The sequence below is a fragment of the Mercenaria mercenaria genome, chromosome 2, assembly GCF_021730395.1.
Source record: "Mercenaria mercenaria strain notata chromosome 2, MADL_Memer_1, whole genome shotgun sequence".
Lineage (NCBI taxonomy): Eukaryota > Metazoa > Mollusca > Bivalvia > Venerida > Veneridae > Mercenaria > Mercenaria mercenaria.
This window is the reverse complement of record NC_069362.1, coordinates 117,194,313-117,222,311: the sequence shown is the minus strand read 5'-3', so window position 1 is coordinate 117,222,311 and position 27,999 is coordinate 117,194,313. Positions and strand designations below refer to the sequence as shown.

The following is a 27,999-nucleotide window of genomic DNA, read 5'->3' as shown; positions in this document are numbered from 1 at the left end:
GTGCACTTATACTTCCTTGCTATTGAGCTAGCTTTAATAGCGACGTGGTAGAGTGTCCGCCTTAGGTGTGAGAGGTCCCGGGTTCGATACCAGGTCAGTGCTGAAGTATTTTCAGCCTGTTACACTATTCTGTTTAATGAATATCTGGTATTTAGTATTAATATAGATAAGCAAAGGTTTGCGAGTCAGATTTGAGGTGTACTGTTCAGTTGATTACAATATTTCACACATCCCTAGCACCAGTTTTAGTAGAACTGTTAAACAGAAATGGTGTGATCAGCCATCATATTGGTCAAGAGTATTCATTAACCCTTACCCTGCTAAATTTCTATAGGGAATTCTTTCAGTTTGGACAGGACCATTAACTGTTTAAAAGGGTGCTTACCAAAAAGATACTGACTGAATGGCTAACAGTGCAGATCTTGACTACACTGGTCGTAAAGGCAGAATCAATTGTGTCCAGCATGATAAGGGTTAAAGGTTCTTCTATCTTAAGCTTTGAAGGGCCATGGCATGATGCTACAAAGTTTGGTGTTTTGTTTGTGTTATTCTGGCCCCGTATTCACAAAACATTTTTCGGTCTCAGCCGAGTGTGTTTGAAATTTTAGTATCAATTTCACTAAAACTTCAAGGTTAAATTCTAACTGAGACTGACCATCATTACTGAAAAATCGTTTGAAAATTGTTATTAACTTAAAACTTAGTATTAATCATGCTATTTAGATATAAATGACAAATAAAGTTTCATTATCAAACTCAGCTGAGACTGAAAATGTTTTGTGAACATGGGGCCAGACAATCCAACTGGAGTCATTTTTTTAAAAGTAACAACAATCTGGTATTAACGTTTATCAATTTATTCAATCAAAAATATGAAAATAGCAACATGATATCTTTCGTCAAGTTATATAACTTGTCAACTGAAGTCAACATCCAGCCAACTTTTTTCTCAAGATCTATTTTTATCATTTAAAATGTAGGTGTATGCAAACTTGTCTTCAATATGCAATCTTTTTTCCTTCACTTCCAATACTATGATCAGTTTCAAACATGAAATGAGGTTCCTTTTACCGGCATTACTGATGACAAATTTGTATTGATATATCAACTTCCATATACCGACAATATATTGACCAATCAATGCAATGTTATGATGGAATGAAATAGATCCATCAACAATTACTCCAAGGTAAAAAATATTTTGCCCGCTGAATTCTAATAAAAACTTTTGTATGTTATGCTCAAGGATAGCATGAGCATTAATGAGAAGTCATATTAACCCTTACCGTGCTTAATTTCTATAATGAACTTGTCCATCTTTTTATTTGGACAGTACCATTAACTGTTAAAAGGGGTGCTTACCAAAATGATACTGAATGAAAAGCAGACAGTACAGATCTTGATCAGACTGCAAGAATGTGCAGGCTGATCATGACCTACTCTGGTCGCAAAGCCAGAATCAATCATGTCCAGCAGGATAAAGTTTAATTTTGTTTCAAATATTCAATGGACTTCCAATCTTATTTTCAATTTATCTAAGCTACTCAATTTTTTTCCTTCTTTATAGTTTTTTGTTTTTTTTTTCTCTCCAAAATTCTGTATGGATATATCAAAAATTAGTTCATATTTTCAATACAATAATATCCCGCTTAACAGTGACAGTCACTGTTTTATCTACAGTGTTTTTTTGTGAAATGCTGCTTATTTTGCAAGATCCAAATATAAACTATAAATCATTCTGGGTTAGTAGGATCCTTTTGAATTTTTTTAATATCTGTATATCAATTTTACGGCCGAAAATGTACTCTTCCCATTGTAAAAATCTGGTAAATTCACAATTTTGAAAAAAAACAACTAGTCTTTACAGATCTTACAAAATATTTGGACAGAAATGTTGCTTTTTTTCCAAGTGGTGACATATAACCCTGAAAGTTTTATAACAATGGCCTCCGTGGGCATGTGATTACGACTTCAAATCACCTGCAACTCACTGATGTTCGATTTGCCCCTCGCTTGGGGCATAGATTTCTTCACTTGATGAAGCTATCCAGCTGGCTTATGGATGATCGGTGATCCATCACAGGTGCCTGCCCGTGATGAAATGATGCCAGGAGGGGAACCAGGGGTCTTCCTCCACCATCAAAAGCTGGAAAATCGCAATATGACCTATAACTGGCTCAGTCTGATGTTAAACACAAGAAAAAAGTTTTATAATACTTCATATATAAATAAAGTCAAAACTGAACTTTAAAAATTTTAAAGTCTGAAATTTACCATATCAAAATTGCTTTTTAACAAGAAATTCAGAAGTAAGCATGATATACAGAAAATGTAGAAGGTTCCTATTACAACCCTTAGAGTTCTCTATAATGATGTATCAGGGCTTTTTCCCCCTATAAATCTATCTCCAGTAAAAGGAGATAATCTCAAAGCAAACAAGAGTGGCAGACTGTCACAAAATACGCCCGTCATCGAATTTGGCCTCATTCAAGGGCCATAATCCAAGAGTGCCTGGGGCGATTTGACTGGTTATCGAACTTGGCAGAGATATTTTGCCCACAAACATTGTCAGCAAGTTTGGTGAAGATCAGATGAAATCTGCTCGACTTAAAGAGAGCAGACAAGGCTAAATTCGCAGATTTCGAGTAATTCAAGGGCCATAATCCAGGAGTGCCTGGGGCAATTTTGCTGGTTATGGAACTTGGTTGAGATATTAAGCCCACAAACATCGTCACCAAGTTTGTTGAAGATCAAATGAAAACTGTTCGACTAAGAGAGCGGACAAGGCTAAATTTGCAGATTTTCGAGTAATTCAAGGGTCATAACTCAAAGAGTGCCTAAGGGGATTTTGCTGATTATCAAACTTGGCCGAGATATTATGCCCACAAACACGGTCACCAAGTTTGGTGAAGATCTGACGAAAACTATTTGACTTAAAGGGCGGACAAGGCTAACTTTACAGATTTTGAGTAATTCAAGGGCCATAACTCGGGTGTTCACATAATACGCCCCGCTCTTTCAGAGACTGGTGCATAAAAGAATTTTTTCCCCCCAATTCTAAATTTAAAAATCCCAAATGAATGTTACCTTTTAGGGTTTTTGCTGTTTTGAAATAGTTCTGCTAATGTGTATGTATATTTTGGCTATTAAAACAACAATTACACTACTGAACAATTACTGAAATGCCATCCATTTATATTTTACACAAAAATATCTTCAAATAGATTGGTAATTTGCAAATTTCCCCAATTAATACAATTCCTGAGAGCATTTTCCCAATTCCACTGGTGTTGGTGGCATTCCCAAAATGATGAAAAAAGGTATGTGTATTATATCAGTAAGACTGTTTTATACCTAGAGATCAAGGTAATGGAAAATGTGGACAAGAGGGCCATGATGGCCCTATATCGCTCACCTGTTATCATTGCACTTGAGGACAAGAAGGTCCTCAGAAAAAATATCTAAGTCCAAAGGACAGGAACAACAAAGGGAAGAAATTTAACCAAAAAGAAAAAAAAATCTTACAAGGTATAGATATGTTAAAATACACCTAAAAATTGGAGGTACCATCCATGTTGTACCACAAAAAACTGGTCTCGTGTTTTCCCTACGGCCAATAATAAAAAAAGTTACTAAAAATAAGCTATTTATAGTAACGTAAAAGGGAAGTAATTAAAAAAATAAATATTGTAAGTGGACAAAAGAAGGATCTGCCAAATAAATCTGTTGACATAAATGAAATTTCAGATCAGTATCTTCATTAGTTATGGAGATATAACAATTTTAATTTGAAATAAAGGGAGGTAATTTGACATAAAATCAGTCCATAGTTATCTACCCTGATTGTCTCAGTCCAACTAATAACAATAATGAAATTTCAAATAAGTCCTGTAAGTACTTACTGATATAAATCCATTTTGATTACAATCAGGGGAGGTAATCAGATATAAAATAACTGGAACCTATGATTGGATCTGATTTGTCATGGAATCCAAGATTTCTTGTTTTTGAAGGTATTTTGGAAGTTTGTATCAAATAAAACCATAAATGAAGTCTCTATATGGCTGCAAAAGCCAAAATAGCCAATTTTGGACCTTCAAGGGGCCATAACTCTGGAACCCATGATGGAATCTGGCCAGTTGAAGAAAGGAAGCAAGATCTTGTGGTGATACAAGTTGTGTGCAAGTTTGGTTAAAATTAAATCATAAATGAAGCTGCTATTGTGCAGACAAGGTCAAAATAGCTAATTTTGGCCCTTTCAGGGGCCATAACTCTGGAACCCATTATGGGATCTGGCCGGTTCAAGAAAGGAACTGAGATCTTATGGTGACACAAGTAATGTGCAAGTTTGATTAAAATAAAATCATAAATGAAGCTGCTATTGTGCAGACAATGTCAAAATAGCTAATTTTGGCCCTTTCAGGGGACACAACTCTGGAACCCATAATGGAATCTGGCCAGTTCAAGAAAGGAACTAAGATCTTATGGTGATACAAATTGTGTGCCAGTTTGGTAAAAATCAAATCATAAATAAAGCTGCTATTGTGCGGACAAGGTCAAAATAGCTAATTCTGGCCCTTTCAGGGGCCATAACTCTGGAACCCATAATGGGATCTGGCCAGTTCAAGAAAGGAACCCTGATCTTAAGGTGATTCAAGTTGTGTGCAAGTTTGGTTAAAATAAAATCATAAATGAAACCACTATTGTGCAGACAAGAAATTGTTGACGGACGGACGGCGGACGAAGGTGATCACAAAAGCTCACCTTGTCACTTTGACAGGTGAGCTAATAAAACAGTAAAATATCTTTCATACTGTTTCGAGAATAACCAAATCAGTTTTGTATTATCATTGTACAAAAATTCATTATTTAGGATGCCCACAGACTGCCTTATTACACTGTCTTGTAAATATCCGATCTTACAATAGCACTATTTAAATACTTCATGAAGCATAATCATCTAAAGTAGAAATATTCCATTTTCAAATGATCAACATTTTTTGACATAATTCTACTATCATTTGTCAACATCTGGGCTTTGTATTTCCATTGGCTCATCTTCAATTTCAGATTTAAACATCATAGGATATGCTTGTAAAGTTTTTAAATTCACTATTGCTACTGTTCCTGTCTGACAAAACCTTGGCACAGTCATCACAAGAACACGCTGCCCATCTGCACCTGAAATATGCAAGTAAAAATAATTTAAATAGTCAGATAAAACAAAGTTCAACCGTTTCAGTTTTGTACCATCATGTTCCTGGATTCTGTAGGAGTACCGACTTGTTCCCTGCAAATAACACCCAATTTCCCCAACATGAATCAGAGGGGCAGGGAGGAAAAATGATTTTAGACACAGTGTCTACTGCACACAAAGTTGCAGAATTACCAATAAAATTCTTACAAATATATCTGCTTTCAACATATTCTTGGGAGTATCACAATATTTTGGATTAAATAAAATTCAGTTATTTTCTCTCAGTGTTTGGTCATGCATTTCACGTAATTTACAACTAATCCTTTTGCCAATTTGAGAAGTTAAACTGCTCTGTTTACTACATTACAATCCACAGTGGATATCATTTTCAGTAACTAAGAAAGATTACCTTTATGAATTTTATGCTGAAATTTGTCATGATTCCCAGAAAATAAGATGTGAGGACATTCAGTGAGAATAAATGGGTCTTCATCATAGTATGGGTAACAACCTGCAACAAAATTACAGTAAACTGTTCAACAATTTGACATTATACAATTAAGCGAGAACTTACAGGCCACAGGGCTAGAAAAATTCTTTGAAAGCATGTCATCCAGCAGGATGAGCTGCCTAAAATTTTCACTTGTCTTTCAATTTGTATATTCATGCAATCTGCTTAGAAACAAGAGGGCCATGAAGGCCCTGTATCGCTCACCTGACCTATTGACCTAAAGATCATCAAGATTAACATTCTGACCAGGTTTCATTAAGATATGGTCATAAATGTGGTCTCTAAAGTGTTAACTAGCTTTTCCTTTGATTTGACCCGGTGACCTAGTTTCTGACCCCACATGACCCAGATTCGAACTTGACCTAAAGATCATCAAGATTAACATTCTGACTAAGTTTCACGAAGATACATTCATAAATGTGGCCTCTAGAGTGTTAACAAGCTTTTCCTTTGATTTGACCTAGTGACCTAGTTTCTGACCCACCCTGACCCAGATATGAACCTGACCTATAGATCATCAAGATCAACATTTTTACCAAGTTTCATTAAGATATGGTCATAAATGTGGCCTCTACAGTGTTGACTAGCTTTTCCTTTGATTTGACCTGGTGACCTAGTTTTTGATCCTACATGACCCAGATTGAAACTGGACCTTGAAACCATCAAGACTAACATTCTGACCAAGATTCATGAAGATACAGTCATAAATGTGGCCTCTACATGTTATCAAGCTTTTCCTTTGATTTGACCTGGTGACCTAGTTTTTGACCCCAGATAACCCAATATCGAACTCATCCAAGATTTTATTGAGGGTAACATTCTGACTAAGTTTCATTAAGATTGAGCCAAAATTGTGACCTCTAGAGTGTTAACAAGCCTTTCCTTTGATTTGACCTGGTGACCTAGTTTCTGACCCCAGATGACCCAATATCGAAGTCATCCAAAATTTTATTAAGAATTAACATTATGACCAAGTTTCAATAAGATTGGGTCAAAATTGTGACCTCTAGAGAGTTAACAAGCTTTTCGTTTGATTTGATCTGGTGACCTAGTTTTTGACCCCAGATGACCCAATATCGAACTTGTCTAAAATTTTATTAAGTGTAACATTCTGACCAAGTTTCATAAAGATTGGGCCAAAATTGTGACCTCTAGAGTGTTAACAGTCAAACTGTTGGCGACGGATGACTTACGACGGACACAGGATGATCACAAAAGCTCACCTTTGAGGACTTCGTGCTCAGGTGAGCTAAAAATGATTTCTATCCACAGCATCTTTTTCAAAATCCTGTGAAAACATTACATACCAGAAACTTGTCATGAACTACAGAGCTACTAGCTAAAGTGATTAAAACGAGGTACTATAACAGAATGGACTTAATAACTGCAAACAATCAATCAACTTCGAATCATTTAAACATCTGACTTCTGTCCAGCTTCGTTTCATTGATCTACTATATTTTTCAGTAAAAATCACACTCTGACATGGCCAGTACTGTAATAAGAAACACTAGTGCGGAGCTAATGGCAAGTACTCTTAATAAGATCCACTAGCGCGGAACTAATTTTTACTCGTATTTATAAGCAGACAAATGGATTTGTCGAGCCCTGCAACCTTTTGCAATGTTATAGTCCAAATTTATGAATTTTTTATAACTTAAGGGAGTTGAAACTAGTAAATAATGTGTTGTCTTTGCAATTTTTAGTATTTTTGATCTGCAAACTATGTAAAGCACTTGATAGTGACAGCTGCTGGTTCAAATCAGGCTGTGGTCATAATATTTCAGGTGAGATAACCAAGCTATATGCAGCTGCCTGATTAAATACCAGTATACTTATAGATTTATTCTTTTACCAGGAAACTTGTGTATGTACAAAATTTTATCTGTTTAGCACCCTTATTCAACAGAATCCCAAGCCCACATTACACAAAGCCCAAGTGACATCTATCAACAATCATTTTATTTACACAACTGACTGGGTCCCATTTTATAACATACCTAGAGTATCTGGAGCCGTAGGGGCCAAGTGTCCCCATTCTAAAGTCTTATCAAGTATTTCTAATCCATCCTTCAATTCACTGTATTTGTATATATCTTTAACCGGCTGCCCTGATGTGCCCAGGATTCTGAAATAAGCATCTAATATCATCATTTCCTTAAACATTGCAACTTCTGAAGAAAAATACATTTATAGACTATTGACCACCAAGTGTTGACTTTTAACTTGGACCTGTCACCTGGTGAAATGAATCAAGTCTGATTCTTGTAATATTACGATGGCAAACAATTACGCGCAAGTTACTTATAAATCAATTAAACAGTCAGGAATAAAACTTTTTAAGCTTGGCCTCCCAGTGTGACTGACCTCCGGCCTATTGATCAGAGGTGTGCTCTCTGTATACTGTCTTGATATGGCAAAACAAGAGGACCATGATGGTCCTGAATCGCTCACCTGTCCCAGCATGACCCAGTTTTGAACTGAGTATGACGTCGTTTTTTTTCTATTATTTGACATAGTGACCTAGTTTTTGAGCTCATGTGACCCAGTTTTGAACCTGACCTAGATATCATCAAGATGAACATTCAGACCAACTTTCATACAGATCCCATGAAAAATATGGCCTCTAGAGAGGTCACAAGGTCTTTTCATTATCTGACCTACTGACCTAGTTTTGATGGCATGTGACCCAGTTTCAAACTTGACCTAGATATCATCAAGATGAACATTCTGACCAATTTTCATGAAGATCCATTCAAAAGTATGGCCTCTAGAGAGGTCACAAGCTTTTTCTATTTTTAGACCTAACGACCTAGTTTTTGACCGCAGCTGACCCAGATTCGAAACCGATCTAGATATCATCAAGATGAACATTCAGACCAACTTTCATACAGATTCCATGAAAAAATATGGCCTCTAGAGAGGTCACAAGGTTTTTCTATTATTTGACCTACTGACCTAGTTTTTGATGGCACATGACCCAGTTTCAAACTTGACCTAGATATCATCAAGGTGAACATTCTGACCAATTTTCATGAAGATCTTGTGAAAAATATGGCCTCTAGAGAGGTCACAAGGTTTTTCTATTTTTAGACCTACTGACCTTGTTTTTAACCACAGCTGACCCAGTTTCGAACTTGGCCTAGATATCATCAAGATGAACATTCAGACCAACCTTCATACAGTTCCCATGAAAAATATGGCTTCTAGAGAGGTCACAAGGTTTTTTTTATTATTTGACCTACTGACCTAGTTATTGATGGCACGTGACCCAGTTTCAAACTTGACCTAGATATTATCAAGGTGAACATTCTGACCAATTTTCATGAAGATCCATTCAAAAGTATGACCTCTAGAGAGGTCACAAGGTTTTTCTATTTTTAGACCTAATGACCTAGTTTTTGACCGCAGCTGACCCAGTTTCGAACTTTACCTTGATATCATCAAGATGAACATTCACACCAACTTTCATACAGATCCCATGAAAAATATGGCCTCTAGAGAGGTCACAAGGTTTTTCTATTATTTGACCTACTGACCTAGTTTTTGAAGGCACGTGACCCAGTTTCGAACTTGACCTAGATATCATCAAGATGAACATTCTGACCAATTTTCATGAAGATCTTGTGAAAAATGTGGCCTCTAGAGAGGTCACAAGGTTTTTCTATTTTTAGACCTACTGACCTAGTTTTTGACCGCACGTGACCCAGTTTCGAACTTAACCTAGATATCATCAAGATGAACATTCTGACCAATTTTCATAAAGATCCCATGAAAAATGTGACCTCTAGAGAGGTCACAAGCAAAAGTTTACGCACGGATGCACAGACGGACGCACGGACGGACGACGGACGCTGGGCGATCACAAAAGCTCACACTGTCACTTTGTGACATGTGAGCTAAAAATTGGTGCTTGTTTTATGAAATTAAAGGTATGAAGCGACACGTAGGTTAGGCGTTAGTCCTTAGACCTCTACATATGACTTTTGACCTTGTGCAAAAAACTAATCTTGTTAAAATGATAAAGATTCCTACCTTACGCCATCTATAGTTCCTCCATAAGGATTTGTTCCACACTGTAGAGTTGGGTATCGTGCTGCCAGAGGAAACATACACTTGTGTAGTGACTGCTGAGGGAGGGTGAAGTTACTGGGATCATACTCTCCTGGCATCAATACCACTTCTGTACTCCCCTAAAAATATTGTAATATTTTAAATATAGTTATTTCTTAATTTAACAGAACTTAATTCTAAGACAACTTTGTGAAAATACAAGAGCTGCCACTAATGGTGGCAAATGCCCCCGCAGCACCTTGACCTTTGACCTGGTGACCCCAAAGTCAGTAGGGGTCATATACTCAATAAGTACTATCAGCATGTGAAGCTTGAAGGTCCTGGGTGCAGTGGTTTGCGAGTAAAGTGCCTTCATGCAAAAAGTTAACGTTGGCCCCCTGTGACCTTGACCTTTGACCTGGTGACCCCAGTCAGTAGGGGTCATGTACTCAATAAGTACTATCAGCATGTGAAGTTTAATGGTCCTGGGTGCAGTGGTTCGCGAGTAAAGTGCCTTCATGCAAAAGGTTAACGTTGGCCCCTGTGACCTTGACCTTTGACCCCGAAGTCAGTGGGGGTGGTGTACTCAATAAGTACTATCAGCATGTGAAGTTTGAAGGTCCTGGGTGCAGTGGTTCGCGAGTAAAGTGCCTTCATGCAAAATGTTAACGTTGGCCCCTGTGACCTTGACCTTTGACCTGGTGACCCCAAAGTCAGTAGGGGTGGTGTGCTCAATAAGTACTATCAGCACACGAAGTTTGAAGGTCCTGGGTGCAGTGGTTCGCGAGTAAAGTGCCTTCATGCAAAAAGTTAACGTTGTGACGAACGAACAAACTAATGAACGGACGGACAATTGAAAACTAATATGCCTCCAAAGGGGAGGCATAATAAAAACCAGTAATTATAGTAGAGAACAAGAGCCATGTTAGACATGGCTAATTCCCCCGCCGGGCATATTATAATTGAAGGCTAAGTTCCTGGCAAGTTAGTTTCTGAAAGTATTAATTTTGGGGAAAGCTTTGAAGAACCGTTTAGTTGTGGTCCGCATCAGGGGTTTTAAAGATGTGGAAGAAAGAATAAGTCAGTGGTGATGTGGTTTACTGCTAAATTTTATTAATTTTCATGAACAGTATAGCTATGATGTTTTTCTATATGGCTACTGTAAAAAGAAGGAATGGAAAGCTAACAGGGAACAAGAGTGCCAGAATGTCACAATATACGACAATCACAGCAAATTTCTCTACTCTAGCAGCTGTATTTGCAAATGGAATTTTAATTTTGTGGTTGTTTAGTAAACATTGTAAGCCTTTTGTTTTTCTAAGTCCACAAAAAAACTCCTTACCAGGTAGAGATACCACACAAAAATCTTTACCAGGTAGAGATTGGTCAAAATACATCTCAAAATTAGATGTAGCATGCATGTTGTACTACAGAAAAGTGGTCTCGATTTTTCCCTACGACTTGTAATGAAAAAGTTACAATAAAAGCTATTTAAAGTAACAACAAAGGGAAGTAATTCTAAAGAAGGGAACTGCGCATGACACTTTGTCTCATGATGGTGTATAATTGACCTTACGCCAGTGTTGATTGACAGGTTCCAACTGACCAATCAGATAACAGAACTGATAAGCCTTGTTGTTAGCCGCCATTTTGTCCGTCAAACTTAGTGCCGGACTCGCCAGTCAAAGAATATAAATACCACCGAAAAATCGTCTAAAATGGTAAAAAGGTGACGTTACGACACCTTTACATCAGACACAGGGAAGAGAGTGTAATACTAGAGCGCTTCCCTTTTCCAAATCCACTCTCAGACCTCGAATATTGTCAACGATGTATCAGGCTCTGTGGACGTCCTCAAGAATAGTTGATCTTAAAAATCTTATAAGAGTGTTTAAAAGCAAAGCAATTCGACTTAGCACTCATTGTATTATAACGTTTTAATTATTTCATTTAAATCAGTGTAAAATTCTATGAAAATTAACTTTCTTATTTAACAAAAGTGCCTAGTATTCTTTATTCAATGGTAAAAATATTCCATCAGTTACCAGAGTAACTGGTATGTACTGATAAAACACAAATATTTGATGTTCTATATTATTTGAATGGTAACGTGTAAATATTATGCCTTAATGTACCGGAAACATGATTTATGCATTTTTTAAGGTTTACATCAATCTCCCACTGGTGTATATCATACCTGGGTGATAATACAACAAATAATAAACATGATAAAAAACTATGATTAATATAAGATTATTTTTAATGAGTCTAATTAACAATTTTCCAGGCGCTCAAAGTTTTGACTTAGCACTCGGTGTGTGCCTTCGTTCTAAATTTCAATTATTTTAATAGACGGCGTAAACTTCGTCTAAAATTCCAGAAAAAATAGCATATTTCGTATAAAGAACATATGTTCTTAAACAAAAAATTATACATTCATTCTGTATACTTTATAAAGAAATTTGGTAGGCTCAAACATTGTTTTAAGCTGCGATGCGCCGGTATATGTCTTGAAATATGAGTATGGATTCTAATAAGAGAACTTTCTTTACTTATACTTAAAACACATCATGTCTAAGTATTAGACATTAAATGCTATGTATCTGAATAATGTTGAACAATGATATGAGCATCTTAAATGAGTTCCGGTATTTCGAAATCCGACGTTTCTTAAATGACACAAGTGACAATTTTTACATGTAAATTACCTTATTTAATTTATCTAATTATTCTGAAATAGGATTCAGAACCCACAGTCTGATTTCAACCTTAATTAATAAAAATCAATGTTCTAGTTTGCTTAATATAGTCATACCCTACATGATTTCCGGGAGATCGAAATTTGACGTTTCTATAATGAAAAAGAAACGGACAATTAAAAAACCCCCACAAAATCAGCTATAATGGTTTCAGAGATTTCCGTCCTTTTTACGTGTTTTCCGCTCGGCCCCCTGCCTTGTTTAGTTTTCCTCATACTCGGGTGCAGTTCCCGGCTTTTAACAACAACGTATTGTTGTTTTTTTTGTAGAATTTACGTTTCGCTACAGAACATCCACTTATTACCAATTGTGTTTTGCCTTTTCACTTTAGAATACGTGTGAATTGAGGTAGCGTACGCCGAAATCAACTAGAATGTCCGGCAAAATATTTCTGCCGTCGCCATTTGATTCTTTTGTTTGTCGGGCCTAGCATGAATTGTTCCCCCTGAAAACTGGTAGGCGTGGCTACAGGCTATCTGGCGTAAGGTCAATTGTGCCAAGTTACATCAAAATCCCTCCATGCACGAAGAAGAAATGCTTTGGACAGTCATTCTTTATCTGACCTTTGGCCTCTAAGTGTGACCTTGACCTTAGACCTAGGGACCTGGATCTTGCGCATGACATTCTGTCTCATGGTGGTGAACATTTGTGCCAAGTTATATCAAATCCCTCTATGCATGAAGAAGAAATGCTCCGGACAAGGTTTTCATTCTTGTATCCTTTGACCTCTAAGTGTGACCTTGATCTTAGTTCTAGGGATCTGGTGCTTGCGCATGACATTCTGCCTCGTGGTGGTGAACATTTGTGCCAAGATATATCAAAATTCCTCCATGCATGAAGAAGATATGCTCCGGACAAATTTTTTTAAGAAAATAAGATAAAGGGGAATAACTCAAAAAATAGGCAAGGTAGAGTTATTGTTCTTGCACACTGCACTTCCTCCCAGTGTTCTATCAGTGTATGAAGTTTGAAGAAAATCCCTCCAGTACTTTTGGAGTTATGCTCCGTACAAACATCGTTGCGGACAGACGGACACACACACCCACGGACGGAGAGCATTTCTAATATCCCCTTCGCCTTTGGCAGGGGGATAAACAAGAGTGCCAGACTGTCACAAAATACTCCCGTCATCAAACTTGACCTAATTCAAGGGCCATAACTTGGCCGAGATATTATGCCCACAAACATTGTTAGCAAGTTTGGTGAAGATCAGATGAAAACTGTTCCTCTTGAGAGTGGACAAGGCTAAAATCTCAGTTTTTCGAGTAATTCAAGGGCCATAATCCAAGAGTGCCTGTGGCGATTTGGCTGGTTATTAAACTTGGCCGAGATATTTTACCCACAAGCATTGTCAGCAAGTTTGGTGAAGATTGGATGAAAAATGTTCGACTTAGAGAGCAGACAAGCTAAATACACAGTTTTTCGAATTAATATAAGGGCCATAATCCAAGAGTGCCTAGGGCGATTTGGCTGGTTATCGAACTTGGCCGAGATATTATGCCCACAAACATTGTCAGCAAGTTTGGTGAAGATCGGATGAAAACTGTTCTACTTAGAGAGCAGACAAGCTAAATACACAGTTTTTCGAATTAATTCAAGGGCCATAATCCAAGAGTGCCTGGGGCTATTTGGCTGGTTATTGAACCTGGCCGAGATATTATGCCCACAAACATTGCCAGCAAGTTTGGTGAAGATCAGACGAAAACTGTTCCACTTGAGAGCGGACAAGGCTAAAATCACAGTTTTTCGAGTAATTCAAGGGCCAAAATCCAAGAGTGCCTGGGGCGATTTGGCTGGTTATTGAATCTGGCCAAGATATTTTGCCCACAAACATTGTCAGCAAGTTTGCTGAAGATCGGTTGAAAACTGTTCTATTTAGAGAGCGGACATGCTTTGGATGCCGACTGGCCGCAGCGGGTGTTCACATAATACCCACCGCTCTTTCAGAGACGGGCGTATAAAAAGTAGATTTGGAGAGTTTGTGTTTTTATTTAAACACAGAACTTCAAAAACATTAGACAAATAGTTTAAGTTGGTCTGATGGCTGCCAGTCATTATTAGGGAAAGTATTTAAGAAAGAAATGCAACCAAAACATTATCCCCTAAACCAGCTATAATATGTACTACTATTTACAGCAAGTTGTACAAGGCTGTCATCCAGAGACTTGATAGCATCTACACTTCCTGCTACTGTTTTCTTTGTCAAATATTTTGCCTGAAAATAAACAATACAGAACTTAATACACAATCATCATTTACAAGAACACTTATTCATAGAAGTTTTCATACAAAGAAAATATTGTACTCATTTATAACTTGATTTAACTAGAGCTATCACTAAAGGTGATGAATGTACCCCCCGCATGCACTGACACAGTACATTGCAATTTGACGCACACAAGATTGCATAATTATGTGGACTGTATGTATATAGACTGTATGTATACAGTATAGTAACAAAAAACAAAGTCCCATAACTATGCAGGATATTTATCTAAAAGAACGTAACATACACCATGCACAACTAGGGTTGGTACTGATCACTTGTGTGAAGTTTCATTAAATTGTGTGCAAGGGTTCGGAAGATTGCATATGCGGACTGTATGTACATAGTATATTAACAAGAAACAAAGTCCCATAATTCTGCAATTTTTGTCGTTGAAAGAACCTAACACGCCCCATGCACAACTACTGTTGTTACTGATCTCTTGTGTGAAGTTTCATTAAATTGTGTCAAGGGGATGAGGAGAGATGGTGCGCACAAGATTGTGTCTATGTATATAGTATAGTAACAAAAAACAAAGTCCCATAACTGCAATTTTTTTTTCTGAAAGAACCTTACATGCCTAGGGTTGGATACCGGTTCCCGGTATCGGTACAATACCGAATAATCACTTCGAAAAGTACCAGTATATACCGTTTCGTAAAAGAACCGGTTCCGATTTCAGTATTTCCATAAAAGTAAAAACAAAATTCTTACAAAATCTGCGGCAAAATAAAGCAGAAATTTAAGCAAATAGCGCAATAACGCGATCGACATTGTTTATTGTGATACCGCTCAGAGTAACCTCCCTTGACATGGAGAGCTAACCGTGCGAATAGTTTCGTATGCTAAATATTACCTGAAATACTTCTTTTCCTGTCGTTTTAAACAACGTAAACCAATACTTAATTTCAAAATATACGACACTATTTTTCTTTGTAGTTTTCTTTCAAAACCAATGAAAAAAAATGATGTAAATTAAAAATTACGAGACTAAGCTGTAACCTATGTAAACAAATAATCCGTTTTCTTGAACCATTAGAAATAATGTTATTGTTGGAATGTTGGTTGTTTCAAGTGTTTTGAAGGTTATTGTTCAATTAAAAATGTGTTGTAAAGTGTTTCACTTTAAAAACATTACTAGTCAACCTAGTCGAAGATTATCATCAGTGAGAATGAATCTGACTTGTTAGAGGGGTAATCTGAAAGCTAATGAGTGATCAGTTTAAATAGCAGTTCTAGACAGTACTGAGCTTTAAAAGCACTACTACAGTGAGTGTATTCATAGATTTAAATTGCACAGTGAGCGAGGTATCTGCTCTAGATTTTTATTTTGAACTAGGGGTGGAAAACCCAAGGTACAAAAATTCACATTCTGAACAATATTCATATAAAAGTTTTATGAGACCAAGTCAAATTCTATTTTGAGATACAAGTAGGTCATTAACATATATTTTGAAACATATTCTTGTACTGATTCATGTCTCTAGGTCAAGAACTTTTTGAGATATGCAACACAAACTTTTAAACCCTCTATGCAAACTTCTTTACCAAGTTAAGGACTGTATCTCTGGTCCGGATGAATGAAATTCCAACAAGAGTGCAAGAATGTCACAATATACGCCCGTCACAGCAAATTTCTTTACTCTAGCACCTGTATTTGCAAATGGAATTTTAATTTTGTGGTTGTTTAGTAATAACTAATTGTTTTGTTTTCTAAGTCCACAAAAAAACTCCTTACAAGGTAGAGATACCTTAAAATACACCTAAAATTGGAAAGTAACATCTATGTTGTACCACAGAAAAATGGTCTTGGTTTTTCCCTACGGTCAATTATAAAAAAGTTACAATATAAGTTATTTATAGTAACAACTAAGGGAAGTAAATCTTAAAAAAAAAAAAAAACAAAAAAAAAAAAACAATATAAAATTGTAAGTCCTCACAAAAATCTTTACCAGGTAGAGACTGGTCAAAATACACCTCAAAATTGGATGTAGCATGCATGTTGTACTACAGAAAAGTGGTCTCGATTTGTCCCTACGACTAGTAATGAAAAAGTTACAATATAAGCTATTTATAGTAACAACAAAGGGAAGTAATTCTAAAGAAGGGAACTGCGCATGACACTTCGTCTCATGATGGTGTATAATTGTGTCAAGTTACATCAAAATCCCTCCATGCATGAAGAAGAAATGCTTCGGACAAAGTCATTCTTGTATCTGACCTTTGGCCTCTAAGTGTGACCTTGACCTTAGACCTAGGGACCTGGTTCTTGCACATGACACTACGTCTCGTGGTGGTATACATTTGTGCCAAGTTATATCAAAATCGCTCTATGCATGAAGAAGAAATGCTCCGGACAAGGTTTTCATTCTTGTATCCTTTGACCTCTAAGTGTGACCTTGACCTTAGAACTAGAGACCTGGTTCTTGCGCATGACACTCCGCCTCATGGTGGTGAACATTTGTGCCAAGTTATATCAAAATCCCTCTATGCATGAAGAAGAAATGCTCCGGACAAAGTTTTCATTCTTGTATCCTTTGACCTCTAAGTGTGACCTTGACCTTAGACCTAGGGACCTGGTTCTTGCGCATGACACTCCTTCTCATGATGATGAACAATTGTGCCAACTTTCATCAAAATCCCTCTATGCATGAAGAAGATATGCTCCGGACAAAGTCATTCTTGAATTTGACCTTTGACCTCTAAGTGTGACCTTCACCTTAGACCTAGGGACCTGGTTCTTGCGCATGACACTCCGTCTCATGATGGTGAACAACTGTGCCAAGTTTCATCAAAATCCCTTCATGCATGTAGAAGATATGCTCCGGACAAGGTCTGTGGACACCGCCCGCCCGCCCGCCCGCCAACCCGCCCGCCCGCCCGCCAGGGGCGTTCCCATAATACGTCCCGTTTTTCAAACGGGCGTATAAAAACTAGTCTGTAAGATATGTTTATTTTTTACTCTTTCATAATCTTATACATACAGCATTCCATTAACAGACTTAAAATGATTATTTATCACAGCAAATTTTCATGTATATCTACTTACTTAGGTGTATACAATACTAAGCAAATCACTGCTTATGTTATGTACTACAAAGCATGGTATCGGTATCGTTAAAAATACCATATCGTTTCGTTGGTATCGGTATCGGACCGCTTCGTCCTTAAACAATATCCAACCCTACACATGCCCCATGCACAACTACTGTTGTTACTGATCACTTGTGTGAAGTTTCATTAAATTGTGTCAAGGGGATGAGGAGAGATGGTGCGAACAAGATTGTGTCTACGGACAGACAGACAACCTGAAACCAGTATACCCCCCTTACAACTTTGTTGTCGGGAGGGGGGTACAATAAACGATACAGAACAAGAAACATGAAAATAGTTTTCTGTAAAATCATAACAATCCATGAAATTTAATACCAACTGAAAAAACAAAATTCTTGTTTTTATAATCTTCCACAAAATCAAATCCCCATGAAATAACCATTTTGACCAAAATAACAAAATTTCATGCCCGCAAAATTAAATGATTTCACATCACTCAACAAACCTTAGTCAAGCTATCTTTTGTCTGTGTGTCTTTACTCAAGGAGTTGCCTGCAATGACAACACCCACTATATTAGCAGTTCCTGTCTGTTGCCCCGGGTCACCAAGATGTCCTGTCACCATGTCAACGAACATCTGTAAGGCAAACTGTTGTTCCTCCTTAGATCCTATCTCCAAACCAGACACAAATGCTAGATACCTATGACGAACAGTCAAAAAAATTGAAAGTACAGTCAAACTTTGTTTGCTCAAACTTGATGAGACTGGCAAAAATTGTTCGGAGTTAGCAGCTCAAGCCATCGAACAATATATATTATACAGGGAATTTGCGGAGACCTGATGATGAGTTGGTGCTCGAATAATCCAAGTCTGAGCAAACGAAGTTTGAACATTATTTAACATAGTAAGCAACAGAAGTGTACTTCCACAAGCTGCATCTATACTAAACATTTATATTTTTGTATCATACTAAACATTTATATTTTTTTTTATCATACTAAACATTTATATTTTGTACATCATTTCACTCTCCAGTTAAATTGCTAGACCACATTTTTTCTTATTTGTTTAGGGCAACACCTCCAAAATTAATACATAAAGAAATAGGCTTTTTAAATGTTTTTTTTTTCTGATAAAACACAAGAAACGCCATTATTATGCAAGTCTGAAACAAGAATTGTTAGTTTTATACTTAATAAGAAGAAAACAAAGGATATTTGCTTTTTTGTTTTTTTTTCAGTGTGATACTTAAATAATTATTAAGACATCAGTAAGGCAGAAAATTCAATATTTTCATAAATGTGAAGCAGGGGTAAGAATAACAGAATAGTTTCCATTACTGATGATGATATATTTTGATATTTCACTGAAAACAAACAAATTTTCTTTATATTTCATTCTAATTTGTGAAAATAAATGTCTACCGTATTTTGGTGTGTATAGGTCGCGGTAATGTATAGTCTGCATCTAATTTTTGCTCTGGAAATGGTCGGAAAATTTAACTTCTAGCGTATCAGTTGCAGTTAAATTTCGGATTTTTTCCCCAGCAATATTTAATATTTACCGGCAAAGAAGTTATGGCGGCGGCCATATTGATGCCGCGGACTGAATTATTATCAGATCCTGATTGGTGGAAATCGGACAGTGTTATTTTCGTTCCCAACCGTTTCGTATCAAAGTAGTATCTGTAACAGACTACATCAAAGAAAAGCGGCTTTTTGACACTAATTGGCAGCAGACGGTTTGCGTTTACATTCTGTTATCATGCAAGTTTAAGTGTGAATTGTTTGCACAGCAATTATAACACTTTTCCGTGTCATGTAATTAACCGCGTTTTTTTGATTCTGAGTAAAAAGATTAACAAAATATCTCTTTTTGGATTTTTTTCTTTTATTTAAAAATCAAAAGTAAAAGATTATATTTTACGTTTTTTAATACGCTAAGAATTAGTATAAACAATGTTTGGAATGGAGGACGGATCTGTCCGGATTTTATCCAACCAGGAGTACATGTCAATGGCGTCCAGTAAAACGAAAGTAGAAACGAACGTAATTCAGACTGCAAAAACATCTCTGAATTAAAGTCATTCGTAATTTTAATAGTCTGTATGGGTTATTTACGATATATTTTATTGAAAGTAACCGCTATTGGTTGAAAAGCCGCCGATATTGATATTTTTTATCCATTTAGTTCGTTCGTAACAGATGCACGTAATTTTGTGAGAGCTACGGTCAGAAAATTGGCCCGAAAAAAAAACTGCTGGCAATGTTCTGTCGTATAGGTCGCAGGAACTTTTTCAGGCAGCAAAATGGGTAGAAAAAGTGCGACCTATACGCACCAAAATACGGTACTAGGATTGCAGGGCCTCTACTGGGCTTCAGAAACTTGTTGCCACTTTTTGAGAGAAACTGCCAAATTGAAGCTGAACTGCTGCAATTTGGCCGCATTTTAATAAAATTCTTGTGACCACTTTAAAAAATCTGTAGCCAGTTCTTTGAATTTGTAGCATTTGGCTACATTGGCCAATGGCAGAGGAGGCCCTGGAATGACCGCTGCGTTTTTTTTTTTTGAAAACTTATTCATCACATGTTAATGTATTTTGTAATATTAATATGCAAATATCCATGTAGCTTCTGTTATAGCAGAGCTTTTCTGCTGTTTTTGTGTGCACCCAAAGGCAACAATGTGAGGTAAAGAACATTTTGCAGGGGTGTTTTTAAAAAAAATGGTAGTTCTGGCATAGTGAATGACGCAGGAAAATAGTTCATTGACAATTTTTAGTATTTCATCAATTACCATAAAATAAGAGATAGTAATGACATATTGTTTGACAAAATGTCCATTTGAATTTATTTCACTTCAAAGCTCTCCTTGTTTGGCTACAAAACTGGAGAAAAATCTTGAGGGCAGGGGTTTTACCTTGGTAGGTCTTGTTCCCCTAAACAATTTTTAGGCATATAAGCTAGCTGTGCTAGCCTAGCACAACTTTTATTATACTATAAATCATACAAATTTCTCACTATCTCATCTTAGCATTCAGTAGATATGTAAATACCCAGTTTAACAAACCTTTCTGTATCAAGGTCTGGCAGTGGATCTTGTTTCGGTAGTTCCTGAAAACAGTAATCCTCTACATGAAACTTGCCCTTATCATCCTCAGGCTCCTTACCATACACCGCTACAATCACACCTGTAATGAATTTAGGCATACAATTATAAGTTTATTTCACAGAGTATTTCAACCATTTTAAACAAGATCTTTTGATTTATTAATTAACACTACTAACAGTGGAACAGGTCATAGCTGTGACCTAAATTTTAGAAACAAGTACACAGCAACATTAAGAGTTTCATACAGATCTAAAATGACATTAGTTATACTTTCAACCTGATATGTCTTTGGTAACAAGGCAGCCTGAAAGACAGCTATATCCCACGCCACTGTTATGGATAGTGAAAGGGTTGATGGTATTGGGTTGAAGCACTGACATTGTTAAGTATATTATATATAGTCGGTGTATGACGACATCAATGAATTTGAAAATCCTTCAAGGGGTTTAGGAGATACAGAGCGAACACAAAATGGAAGGCTCAAACATTTTACCTCGAATTGTGACCTTGACCTTGATGATCATTTGACCAAAGATTCTTGAAAATCCTTCAAGGGGTTTAGGGGATACAGAGCTCAAACCTTTGACCTCTAGTTGTGACCGTGACCTTGAGCCGACATGGCTAATTCATGAGTTCTGCACATCGTCTTGATGAGGTGATCATCTGACCCAAGTTTCATGAAAATCCTTCAAGGGGTTTAGGAGATACAGAGCAGACACAAAATGGAAGGCTCAAACCTTTGACCTTGAATTGTAACCTTGACCTTGAGCCCAGGGCTTTTCATCAGGAAATTGAGAAGAGGCCCTGGCCTTTCAAATTGGGAAATTCATACGTAATAATTGCTCATTTTGGGAAAAGAGCATTTTATTGAAACAGGGTCTTTTTTCCTTCTGCAAAAGAGGTACCGTATATTTCCGGCCATACATCAAAGTTTTTTTTACAAAATTATTAGTTCTGACGTCAAGGGTCGACTTTTGGCTGCATAACCAAACGCAGTCATGGTCCCCTCTCCATTTTCGGATCGAACACAGCGCAAATAAGCATCTCTAATAAGTTTGTTACGATTTTCACCATTTTAATAAAGGGAAACTACTCTTTGCGCACTAATTGTTTATTGCGGAAACGTAACAAAATCGTGAGTGAAATTATAAAGATAAATTGCTAGAAACATTTTTTTTCACAGTATTTTGTGCCATATCAGCTGTTAAAATGCTAGAACTATCTATCCCTCGACTTATGGTCGGGGCAAGTTGAAAATCTAAGATTTTTTATCCAGAGTAGGCCCTCGTCTTATGGTCGAAGTCGACGTATGGCCGGAAATATATGGTATGTAACAGAGGAAACAATTTGGTGGTTTCCTCATCATAATAAATGAGCTCATTGCTTCCTATTAGTGAAATATATTTGCAAAAAAAAAATAAATGTGTTTATAACGATAGTCAAACATTTGTTAATTACCGTACAAACAAGCATTAAAATTTTTTTTTTTACACTTCGTGAAGTTCCTCTGCCACAGTTCAGAAAAAATGACATTTTCAATAGGGAAGTGGCCAAATATAGGCCTCTGTTATATAAGGATGAAAAGCCCTGGAGCCAACTTGGCAGACTCATGAGTTCTGCACATTGTCTTGATGAGGTGATCATTTGACCCAAGTTTCAAGAAAATCCTTCAAGGGGTTTAGGGAATACAGAGCGGACACAAAATAGAAGGCTCAAACATTTGACCTCGAGTTGTGACCTTGACCTTGAGCCAACATGGCTGACTCATGAGTTCTGCACACTGTCTTGATGAGGTGATCATTTGACCAAAGTTTCATGAAAATCCTTCAAGAGGTTTAAAAGATACAGAGCGGACACAAAATGTTACGGACGGACAGAGACCATTCCTATGAACTAAGGCTTAGAAACATCCTTTATTAAACTTTCGACTGAAAGAATATTACTTATTTTATTAAAACAAACTTTTCATAAGTTTCAAGTGTTCAATGAGTAAAATCATGACTGTAGAACTCAATCATACTAGTCTGGAAAAACCAGTAACATAATATTTTGTTTTAACCTTTAGCCTCCTAAATTTCTAAAATGGAATGGTCCAGCTTTCAATTTGGGCAATAACATTTATTATTCGAAAGAGGTGTTCACTGAAAATTTACTGACTGAATAGCAAACATTGCAGACCATTGTTCTTGGTCTGCACTGGTTGCAAAGGCAGAATCACTTGTCGCCAACAGGCTAAAGGTTGAAAGAAACCTTTTTAGTACTTCTTATTTCTGCAAACTTTCTAACAGTTGCATGAACTCTTCAGTTTTACCTGTAACTGATGTATCTACTTTGAGTTCACCAAGAAGAACAATTCTCTGAAGTTCATCTTCTAAAATAAGTTTATCTTCTGGACTTGTAAACTTGGATGACAGTGGTTGAGGTAGCAATCCATGCTATGAAAAACAAAATGTGAAACATTTTTAATCAAGTATTTCGCAATTCTTTTTTTTTTACTACATTTGTATCTTTACAAAGTTCATCTGTCACAGCTAATAACAGCTAGCCTACTTCACCCTTTGAATGTAAATCACCTTTAAATGAGTTTGTCATGAATAGGGTGCTATATACTAATCTGGTATAATGTTAATTCTCTGCATACAATAGCTCTTCGTATGACACAAAAGGGCTTTTTTCTTCTGTAAGGGCCATTTATAGGCCTCCTCCCTTCAGAAATTTATTTCAAGTCATGCAGATTTCTCTAAAAATTGATTCAACAGCAGGTATTTAATTCCCCTTTGCCCAAATGCCAAGTGATTGAGTATTCCCACACTCTCAAAACACAGGCTCGGGTTCTGTTCCCTCTTAGTAAAGAAACTACCCTACAGTTACTGGCTTCTAAGTCAGCAGAGCCAAGAGCATATTTGTAGGCATTAAGCTTTTTTTTTTTATCACTGACCTAAAACTTTTAAATGAAGAGAGATTTACCTCATCACTTATTTCTTTCAATATGCTGGGCTGCAGTTCCATATGTTTGAACAGAGTGCCAATTACAACACATTTTTCATCACTCTTCAGCTCATGCAGTTTCCTGATACAAACACTTTTACCTGAAAAAAAAAAGAAAAGAAAAATACACACATAAATCCACTTGTTCGCTGGTAAATACAAGTAAAAAAAAAATCAGCTTCAAGCAAGTGGAACTTGAGTTGTCGGCATACAGGACTGAGACTCAGGACTGGACATTAACTAATTTTCACTTGTCCAGTCGGACAAGTACTCTCTGAAAGTACTTTTTAAACACATCTGACAGATGTGCAACAAATCATTGCTTTCGAAGGTTTCATTTTTTCCCTTTGTTTTTTCCTCACAATAAGGCATTTTACAGCTTGAAAACCTATACCAAAATTAGCCCGACATCATTGCTGATGTAAATAATATTTAAGTTAATCAGATGTCGTAAAATTCATTAAAGCAGTTGCAAAGGGAGGTAATCACCGATTTTTTACTACTATCTTCGCACACCTGTTTGCAGTATCCAGAACAGAAATTGGAAAAATACCACTTTCTTAGACCTGATACAGATAAGACATCAAAATGAGAAAATATTGTCAGGTCTTATTTACAGGACCGCAGGTAATCTGCGGCTGGACATAAAGCCGCTGTGTTGACTACGTGCCGTGATTACGTTATTTCTCATACATTTGATATTTTTTACATTTATAGTTACCAAATAACCCACAGCTTTTGATTTAAATTGCTTCTTTAAAATTTAGATCACCACCATTTTTTCAACCAATGGAAGCGGGTTGAATCCAATGACAAAATCAGTCAGGACAGGTAAAAAGAGTGAGATTCACAGTGTGCTCAAGTGTTTTCACACAATTAAAGGGCAATAACTCTGAAGTTACAAAAAAGATCCTGACTAAATTGTGTGTGCACTATCACATTATGGTGATCTAAATTCAATTGAAGTTTCATAGTTCTAGGTCAAATATGTCATAAGTTATGAAGCAGAAATTGCCATATTTATACTACCCTTTATAGTTAACACTGGAAACTTTTAAGGGCCATAGCTCGTGTTACTTGGGCAATCTGACTGAAATTTGACAGGTTGCATTTTCCTATTGTGGTGAACATGTATATGAAGTTTTATTAATCTTCCCAACAAATGCAGGTCCAAACTATGTCATGACTTTTTTTACAACAAATCACTTTAAATTTATCAATACACAACAGGGCTTTTTTTCGGTAGAAAAAATTCACAATTTTGTGCATTTTCCACCAATTTTTTCAGGGCTTTAAACTGTGTTGTTTATTTTCCTATAAACTTGATGTTCACCAAATTACCAATATCAAATTTATTACTTTTTTTAGGCCAAGGCTATCCACACGACGGTTGTGCCGATAATTTTCCTTATCCGCATGACGTTCGTGCCGATTAATTACGTTATTCGCTCAACGGTCGTGCCAATTATTTTTGTTATTCGCAGGACGATCATGCCTAGAAAGTCATGTCGATTATTTTTGTTATTGATACGTCCAGGGTTTTTTTTTATTCTATAGCAGAGGCCGAATATCGGCCTCGTGTGAGTCGTCCCCCAGCCGAGGATTTCCCCCACAGCCAAGGATTTCCCCTACCGCAGTCGAAATTCCCCCCTCCAAAATCGTAAACAAAGCAATGGAGATTACTCCCAGCGATTTTCCCGACCGAATATCGGACCCGTTCACAATTGCAGACGGTCTTTCACAATTTTCTATGGGTGTGAAAACCTTTAGAATAGTAGAAAAATGTTAAAAGAGCGTTCAGTGGACCCGAGGTTCCGGTTTTGACCAGCGAAAATCAATAAAAACTCGTATCTAACCCGCACATAATATGCCGTGGGCATCTGCTTGTCTCGCGGTAATACTCTTTGATGCGTAACGAGTTCGAAAGGTCTGCCCCTTGTCAATCAAAATCCCAGTGAACTTCATACTGTTTGTCGACATCAGCGTAAGTATGACAGTAGGCGGAGCGTCGTATGTTAATTAGCTACTGAAAGATGTCAATCACGCCACGCGCCGACTGACACGTGGTTATCATCAGTATGTAATATGGATGACTGATAAACAATGCAGCGTCAGATTATCGTGTTTGTACCTCTTGTTAATTAGCGGTAACAGCTTATGCTGTATTGTGTAATATGTGTTGTTAATTTAAAGTAATTATTTTATGTGCTTGATTCGATTAAATAAGCCGGTCGGCCGTTACGCAAATTTATTATCTTTGCCAAGGTATTTTGCTAGAGCAAAATAAAATATAAATGTTTTAAGTAATCAGATATTATAAGTATGGAATAGTTCTGGTGAAAAGATGAAATTTTATCAAGAATTTTTAATGTCTGCTTTCTTTTTTTTCATATTTGTCACACTTTTTCGCGATCGTGATTTTCGGACTTTTTTGTCCTTTCTTACAAGATTTTCTAGTACAATTGAAATAAAAAGCCAACAAAAGTATGCATTTAATAATAATATGATGACTCTTGCAAAAGCAACTCTTATTTTAAAGCATTTTTTGTGAATAAAAGCATGTGACCTTTAAATATTCAATGATTTGAGCATTTCAACTCTCCCCACCCACCTTGTTACAATGATAAGTGAACATTAGTGCAAGTCCATCTATTGCTAAGTGACAGTGTGTATAGTTGCTAAAAGTTGCAAGAATATGTAATAAAAACATAGTTTAAAGTGTTTATTATGCATAACTGTAAATTCCCCCGAGTGAATAAATCCCCCAAAACTGCTCGTCACGCGCTATTTTCTTCCCCCAATGACAGGCTGGGGCCTCTTCCCCCAGTTGTAAAAAAAACCCCTGACGTCTGAAATACTACAAATGTAAAATTTAGTTAATCTTTTCTGAAGTTTTCCCTACTTATCAGATGTCCATAAAGTACCGATTATTTGACAATTTTAGCATGCACCTACCCGCATTATGTCAAATCGCTTAAGTATGATTTATTGAATTAAAAACTTAGTATGAAAAGTAAAATCACGGCATGATAACTATAATTATTATTAATGTATGCAAGAACATGTTTTCGGTGCACTTTTTAAAACCTATTTGCAACTGATAAATTTTTCAAGTAATTTTACTAATTATGGTATTTGTTGCGGTGTTGTTTTAATATCTAATTAAAGTTTATTGATATAAATAAACATCTATAGATTTAAATATCTTAAACAGTGAACAGGATGCTATAATAGCTAGTATTTTTACCTAAAATATACCGTATGTTAAAATAAAAACGCTACCGAAACACACTTCTTGCGGATAAGAATACTAATCGGCACGACCGTTGTGCAAATAGGAAAAAAATTGGCACGACTGTCGTGCTGATAGACACTTTCCTTTTTATAATTATATCAAGTTATCAGCAGTGGTGTATCTGGACAGTACCGAAGTGAAATGGAATAGGCAATACTTTTCTCTGAAATGATCAACGTGAAAATTATCCACGTGGGATCTGAAAGAAATATGTGTCAGGTGTTGTTGGCATGCGGATATTTGGCCATATGTAACTTTTTTTGAAAAATGAGTGTGAAACAACAGTTGCTGCGAAATGCAGCACTGCAGAGTGGTTTACCTTCTATTAATCAGTATATAGTAAATGGCTGATGGATTTATTTTTGGGTCCTAAAGTGTCTATAAAATGCCTGTGGTCAAATTAATTGGACAGTGACTAGACTACAACTTTCCATACCCCATTTTTTTCTGGCAGTAGCTTCTAGACTAGGTCGCAAAGTGAGTAGTCGCTCTGAATATATGTGTGCATATTGACGTAAGAAGTTTTTGTCCTTTAACTTAAATTTGCCCTGACGCTCTGCTATCTGGCAACTTTTCCTTTTGAATGTTGGGTTTTCTTCGTTTGGGGGACTTAAAAGTGACTCCACATCCTTAGGAGATGGTTTTTCCGAAAACTCCATTACTGTTTAACCATGAAAATTACTAACAATACAATCGTAATTTATCTGACAATCAATTTTTTTTCTCGTGAAATTTTGTTGTTACCGACACACCATTCCCGCCAT

General features: G+C 36.6%; 1 protein-coding gene across 1 annotated transcript; it reads right to left on the bottom strand.

Moving 5' to 3' along the window:
* Window positions 1-841: 841 nt before the first annotated feature.
* LOC123565060 (DNA polymerase delta subunit 2-like) lies at window positions 842-27,999 on the bottom strand. Its single transcript, XM_053537635.1, has 10 exons — window positions 27,672-27,999; window positions 23,920-24,041; window positions 23,264-23,387; window positions 20,911-21,031; window positions 18,346-18,541; window positions 14,655-14,735; window positions 9,744-9,901; window positions 7,709-7,836; window positions 5,607-5,708; window positions 842-5,181 (listed from the first exon to the last, which is right to left on the bottom strand). Exons 1-10 carry the CDS (start codon window positions 27,892-27,894, stop codon window positions 5,018-5,020), a joined length of 1,419 nt encoding a protein of 472 aa, XP_053393610.1. The 5' UTR covers window positions 27,895-27,999; the 3' UTR covers window positions 842-5,017.